Genomic DNA, 7,694 nt, shown 5'->3' on the forward strand with positions numbered 1-7,694 from the left:
TTCTTTTCTCTATTGTCAATTTCTGAATTAAAAGTTTGGCGTAAAAAGCTTAGCCGTTTTGATGTTTTAAGTTTTGTGTTTTAAAAATGTGATAAATATTTTTCGCCTCACTTTAAAACTCGGAGCAATAAAAAATAAAAATGATGTCATTAATACAAATAAACTATTTTACATATACTCCACGTACAAAGTCATGAGTGAGCCGAACATTTGATGAGTTTATGGTGAAGATAAAGTAAATAACGCTAGCGCCCGCAGTGCTCTTAAAAAATATAACTCCTCCGAGCGAGAGAGTATTTTGATGTATTTACGAGCTCTATTTTTTAAAACCTACAAGTGTGTAATCACATTATTTTTATAAATAGAACACAAGAAAATATTTTACTTTTATTTTGGCCACTCTGAGTTCAGTTTTTGAATTCACCCGCGATGCAAATTTACATTGTTAGATCTAATTTTCACATTTCATTTTTTTACGAGCTTTGGGAATATTTAGAAATGTATCAGCAGGGGGTCCACCGAAACCCGTAAATTTTTGAAAGGGGTCTACGAGAAAAAAAAGTTTGGGAACCTCTGGTATAAAGTATAATATTCCGTAACGCCAAACTACAAAATGTTGACAATGTATACTTTTCCAAAACGCATCCGAAAATGTATCGAAACGCATTGCTAGAGTAATCAGCGCATCAGAAACAAAGCTGATGCTTCGTTTGTTTTTGCATATTCAAAATATGCAATGTATGTATATGGTTACAATGTTTCGCAACTCTGCATATAGAAACAGTTTAAATACTGCAGCAGAACAGTATCCAAACATTGTATTGGTACGTTTTGGAAGTCAGCCTGTTTGATTAAAATTAGTTTTGAAATGCTTGAATTTTGCAGACGATTCGTTTGGCAGTCTCTTACAAAAAACGTATTCCAAACGAAACATATTTCCATAGCTGGTAGTTTATTTTGCAATTCAAAGTAAATAGGAGAAAAATCAACTGTCGTTTTATTTCATTCGATTCGAATCGAGTTTCATTCGAAAACGGATACCGTAATTCGAGCCCAGTTTTATGTAGGTATAGGTTTTTTGTTGAATGTTTTATTTACGGGAAATACATTTTAATTTTTTTTATATAAATATACAATTTCTCACAAGGCGAATTCACATTAGGCGATAGCAGGAGTACAAACACAAAAATTACACCAACATATTTTACGCAAAATACCGGTAAGAATTATAAAAAAAAATCTTAACTTTGACATTATGAACCACTGAGGCTATGGAGCTATGATTCCATTTTACTTTTCCAGAATTTTTGGATGATTCCGTTAGTGCTTGGCATATATTATGTAGGCGATATTCAAAACCCGCAGAACTGTGCGACATTTCAATTTTTTTTCGCATTGACTTCGATAATAGTGTTCAGTGTTTCTCGAACACATACATATTACATATTAAATGGCTACATACAACGTAAAACAGGGTTATACTGCTTTTAAAACACCAATTGATGGAAAGCTTTGTGGATTATAAAATAAACTGTAAAATATTAAATTTTCTCAGTATTCAATTTTCGTCGGGAAACGTGGTTTTGTTGTGTTAAATTGCAAAATATATGATTTATAAAAATAATTAATAGCGAAAATGTTAAAGAAACGGCGATTTTTGTGAAATTATTAGCAAATTTCAGTGCATCTAAAGTTTCTAAAGCGTTGTTTACTTTTACTAGGGAATTGTCAAAATCGGCAAATCCCATGTAGCGGTTTCTGGAACGTGCCACATTTGTTCGCTACATCGTGATGTAATAAAAAGAAAAGCTGGCAGCACTCCGCAAGGTTGCAGAAATCTTTCAAAATATGTTCGAAACATATCTTGATATGGAAGGAACTGCTTTACACTGTCAAGGAAAAAAATTGCCAAAACTCAACGCAAATTTTAGCAACTTCAATCTTGCACTTTATTATACTAAAATACATTTTTTTAGATTCTAATTAAAATGTTTGCAATTTATGTGAAACCTTGCAGAATTTTTTTAATTTTCGTACAAACTTTGATCCAAAACCTGAGATCTATCACATTTTTTCGAAATCTACCACATTTTTTTCCAGATTCTACCACACGATTTTTTTTTCAAGTCCGATCACTGGCTGTAGGTTGAAGAGGATGCTGAACTTGGAGGAAGGCCAACACACCTAGGCCCAATCAGGTACCAATTGTGACTCCACATTGATCCACGAAACTTAGCTGCTGCATTATTTTAAACTTTGGAGTTGCACTTCTACACCCAGGAATTTCTGTATTTTTTCGCATCTTGCAGGGCAAACGCAGGGTAAGTTCCTGATTAGTTCAGGCTCTTCTTTGCCGTAGCAGCTCCTGCAGTAGTCATTGTGGCGGACCACGAGGCCTTCCTCATGCTTTCCTATTAAGATATGACCAGTGAGTGAGAACGAGAATTTCTTTTGTTCTCCATATGTCCCATCTGGTAACGGGTTCTTCATGGAAATGGTCCCTGAAAGTGTAATGCAAGTACCACCTATCACAAGCTCGTCTTCCTGCTCATTTCCTGGTATGTCCCTATACTGCGGAACCCTTACCAGATTTGCGCCAGTTGGCAACTGTTGCCGAATTTCTAGTGACAGAGTTATGCGTCTTAAAAGAGCCATGGCTGTCTGAGTATAAATATACATATTTTAGCGACAACAGCTTGTTTTCGACTTCTTGTATGTATGGCCGTAATTGNAATATACATATTTTAGCGACAACAGCTTGTTTTCGACTTCTTGTATGTATTTGGCTTGAACGGCACTGCAATGATCTGGTAGACTGAAAGACATTTGTATTCTTAATTGTTCCGATTATACGCTCCTCATGCTCTGTTTTCTAATTTGGAGCCGTACGTGTAAAATCGTATGACATCCTCGGTTACCGGAGTTCTTTCTAGTCACTTCTTTCACACTAATTTTTGTTTTATTTTAAAATCCCTTTTTACCAATTCTTTCATTTCGTATTTTGTAATTTTCTTAGGATACCAATATACTAGGTTTCAAAGGACCACGCAACATGACTGTAATACTGCCCGGCATGACGGAGGAAGACCAACGCGTAAAAATCAGTTCGGCTGATCCCAAACAGCAGGGTATACTTGACTTGTGGAAGGTGAAGGTGAGTCCTTTATACTGCATTACTTTATTACCAACAAATTTCATTTGATACACTCCTTCGCTTTAGAATATGGACAACATAGTGGAGTTGCATAACAAAACGCCCGTCTGGAATGATGAAACACAATCATATGTACTCAATTTTCATGGGCGCGTTACGCAGGCATCGGTTAAGAACTTTCAACTCGTACACGATTCTGATCCCGACTACATAGTCATGCAATTTGGACGTACCTCCGAGGATGTATTCACCATGGATTACCGTTATCCATTGTGTGCACTGCAAGCTTTTGCCATAGCATTGAGCAGCTTTGATGGCAAAATAGCTTGCGAGTAGAAAGCGAAGAAAATGGAGGAGAAATAAGAGCGACAAATGAGAGGACATCAAAATAAAACCAAACAATCATAACAAAATAATAGAAAGCAAATGCAATTATTTATGTCATTTAAACATAAAAAATTAAATTAAACTTAACGCAACAGAGTACGGTTCAAATCAAAAAAGTGCACGAATTTACTAAAAAAAAAATGGTTGCCTTAGTTGAAAGCGTTTCAAAGCGCTTAAGATTTACCTATGCGCGTGCACCCACTCGATTAAACTAATATTTTTTATATGTACATATAACAGTAGAGATTTGAAAAGATATTAAAAACACAATTGAAGAAAATTTATACAGCTGAAAGATATTTATTAATTTAAAATGTAGAATACTGTAACAGAGCTAAACATTATGATGCGATTAGACCAACATAAAGTAAGAATACAAAATCTAATGATTGTTAATAATGCATCTTTAGAAAGAAATCTGCATACAATTTTGGAATAGAGTTTTACACATTTACATACTTCTTTAAGGTTGAACCGAAAATGGAAGCAGAACTTTTGTTAAACATTTTATTGCAAGAATCCATTATTTACTGCATTAATTTTTAAGCCCGAGCGCACTTTTCTATAAGATTATTACTACTTTGTCTGTCCGTCCGCGTATGTATACGGAAGCTAAACAAAAAATTGTGGTAAATAATATTTGTACGGAAATTGGCGAAAAGAGGCGATAAAATGATAACAATTCAGACTTTCACAGAGTTCCTCGCATGTCTTGATGAAATAAAAGCCGAGATGTTTAACTCTTAGTTTCGCGGAAGCAGAGCACTGAGAAGAAGTGCCGTTACCCTGTCAGGAAATATTACCTCAAGGGTGTCCTGCCTAGCCTAATCATCAGCCATGCAGTTTTCTGTCTTGTCACTGTGTAGCTGACTTCCTAAACGTCAATTGCTTTGCATACGTACAAAGAATAATGTTGTATACTGCCTGTCTAACAACTCAAATCATTCTGTAATCCGAGGCTATCGCTTGGCTGCCGGAGGTGAGACGGAAGCCTAAGCTTTAGATTAACTCTACACCCAACATCTACTTATTCGTGAATATCTTTACTGGAACTCTGAGTAACCAGTATCTTAGCCTGATGGCAGAACAGACCGTGAGAGCCTTAACGCATTGTCAACCGGTATGAAGTCTTACATCATTATGTATGCAATATTTTGGCCGAGCAGTTGATTCAATTCAATTTTATTTTCTTTCGTTATATTTTATTTCAGAATTTTTTGTTTTATTACACCCTGTGACAAAACAAAAAAAATCTAACTACACGAAACAATCAATATACTCAAGAGACTATGGGTGAAATGTAGTGAAATTGCGTTTTTATTTTTTTCTCCTTGATGCCAGAATTTTTTTAAACGGACTTTCAAGTTTCAAAAATATGATTACTTCGAAATTATTTCAAAAAATCAGTGCGAATATATTATTCTGTATTTATATGCGTGCCAAATAAAAAAAAAAAGTTGAGTAGAATTTAAAAAATGGTTTTAATTAATTTTAACTTCTAAGCTAATAAATTTAAAAGGGCGATATTTAAATTTTCAAGGGTATTCAAGGATTATATTTTAAGAGGACATTTTCGGCCTTGTGCACCGAAAAAAAAATCTGTTCTACAGAATTTTCTCTTTAATTTGATGCTCATATTTTATTTTATATTGCGCGGAATTTTTTGATAAAGTTTTTTTTTTTTAATTTATCATATTTTTGAAGTTTTAAAGTCTTTAGAAAAGATCCTGACGTCAGTGACAAAAACTAAAAAACGCATTTACCTTTATTCGGACATATTTTCGCAAATATATTAGGGCTACTCGGGATGTTGTGGAAATGGTCTTGGATTTGCAGTTAGAATTTCATTTGCCAATTTTATGCTGCTGCCATGGCAACCGTGTACATTTTATTGTTTTGAATTTACAAATCACCGAATATGCAAATACAAAAGCATATGCACAAGATCCTGAACATCCCTATTTATTTTTTGTGTGTAAAATTGATATAGCACGGCGTTATTAGTTAATTTAAATTTTTGAAGTTTAATTTTATTAAAAAGTCCACAGCAATTATAATTACATTAAAAAATTAAATTAAATCAATATTCTACTGGCTGTGGCACTCGAACAAAAACCTCGTGGCTCATTAATCCGCATTACTACTGCATATCTGTCTATGCTATTTCATCCTTCTACAAATTTTGAAGTGTTTGATTCAGAATCAGTGTTGATATTTATTTCGATGTAAAAAACTTTCTATGGCCTTCAGCAAAACCAAATTACCAAAGATTTGTAGACTACAATTACTTGATAATTTTCGAATGTTTAGAGACGTTCTGGTAAATGTCTTTCTCTACCCACACCTTATATTGATTTATTGCATACACTGAGGGAAATAATTCATAGTAATAATGAATATTTATATTTGATTATCGTTTAAAATTGTTCATATTTAAAAATAATATTTTCATACCAAAATTTAGCACTCGTTAGCACGTATTTGAATGTCCACATCTGAGTATGTATATGGAAGTGTGGGTATGTACGGCATAGCTCAACGAAATGACTCAGAAATAATTTATTTATTTTTACTTATGTAGCAACTAACTTCAAATTGATGTATAATCATCTAGCAGCCTCATTGAGATAAACCAAATGCTTACACTTTTGATACGTATATTTGAATATAATTCAATATTAGTTGAAAAATCATCCAACTCGGGGCAATTAACTATTTCAGCATCAAAAGACATCTGCAAAAGAAACGTACTGTCTTTGAACTGCTTTAAGCGAAATGCATTTTATAGTAGTTCAAAACAAATTCAAAGTCGAACAATTGACTTGCTGCTTGTACATAATTCAAACTGCACTTTTGAAAACACATTTATATGTCTGATTTTAGCTGAGTATGCTGTAAGCTTCCAAAAGGTCCGGGTTCGAATCCCAACGGAGACAACATATGAAAATGATAATATAATTGTTTTTTGTGTCTTGGAAATATGAAAAAGCATCTGTGAAGTGCAGAACGAAACTTACTGACTGTGAATTGATTTAAGCCAAATGCATTTTAAATTGATTGAAATCAAATTCATGGTCGGATAATTGACTGATGCCTAGGTTGTCATAGTGTTAAAGTCAACAGTTCGTTTCAAGGGAGAAAGTCAGATCTGCAACTTATTGTGGAGGGTAAAAAACTGGTTGAACATCGATACTTAAACTAGTTTCTTTCCGTAATGGGCATGTGTACCAAGCATGCAGATCTTTGACAACACACACACGCATACATAGTATGTACATGTTTACCTGTAAAAATGGAAATTCAACATTTGAAAGCACATTTATATGTCTGGCTGTAGCTGAGTAAGCAAAGATGCTTGCTTTCCAGGGGGTCAGGGTTCGAATTCCATTGCAGGCAACGTGCAAAATAAGTACAATTTTTTTTTGTTTTTATCTTCATCATTCACTTCACGGATGCTTTTTCAAAAGGAATGCTTCACTTTAAACGCGCGTAGCTGAATTGAATATTTACCGCTATAAAGTACTTTCGTTGACGTTTATGGTAGGATCAACTACGTTTCTTATTGATTTAGGTAGTGATCCTATTTGCTGAGACCAATATTCCTTAAAGAAAGTATTTATGCATATTTTTCAGCTTACAAAAATGTTCCCTATTTAGTTCTAGTCAGTAAATAAGCAATTTTACTTGTCATAAGAAATCGAGCTCAAGAACAACTACCAAAATAATTATTTTAGTAAGTAATTTGGAAATATATTATAATTTAGCTATGTATGTTTATATAAGATTATTTGCACCCAACGCACAAATGTATACTAACCTCTCTGGCATGATATGCGAAGCTATTGGAGTCGCATGCAGTTTTTGCGCCATGTAAAATGTGCCGTGTGGAAACAAGTCATTCAAAATTTTGTAGTTATATGTTTGAATTTTTCAAAGCGGATAATGAGTAAATTTATATGCGAGTATATTTAAATTGTATTAATTAACTATGAAATGTGTACGAATTGGAACACATCTAGCAATATACCTTATATGTACTATTTATTTCTGGGACAGTCATACAAAATCGTACTTAATACGCGAACAACAATAAGTATTGTATTAATTTATGTATGTATGTATGTATGTTTGTTTGTTTGTTTGTTTTAGATTT

At 33.6% G+C, this 7,694-nt stretch overlaps 1 protein-coding gene across 1 annotated transcript in view; it reads left to right on the forward strand.

Moving 5' to 3' along the window:
- ktub (Tub domain-containing protein ktub) overlaps positions 1-4,445 on the forward strand; it is a 14,526-nt gene extending 10,081 nt beyond the window's left edge. Inside the window, exons 4-5 of the mRNA XM_017629821.1 lie at positions 3,017-3,154; positions 3,221-4,445. Coding sequence (XP_017485310.1) covers positions 3,017-3,154; positions 3,221-3,490 — 408 coding nt within the window. The 3' untranslated portion in view covers positions 3,491-4,445. The remainder of the gene's footprint in view (positions 1-3,016; positions 3,155-3,220) is intronic.
- Positions 4,446-7,694: the final 3,249 nt, after the last annotated feature.

The sequence above is a fragment of the Rhagoletis zephyria genome, unplaced genomic scaffold, assembly GCF_001687245.7.
Source record: "Rhagoletis zephyria isolate East Lansing unplaced genomic scaffold, Rhagoletis_zephyria_1.1 Rzeph_scaffold_07115, whole genome shotgun sequence".
Classification (NCBI taxonomy): Eukaryota; Metazoa; Arthropoda; class Insecta; order Diptera; family Tephritidae; genus Rhagoletis; species Rhagoletis zephyria.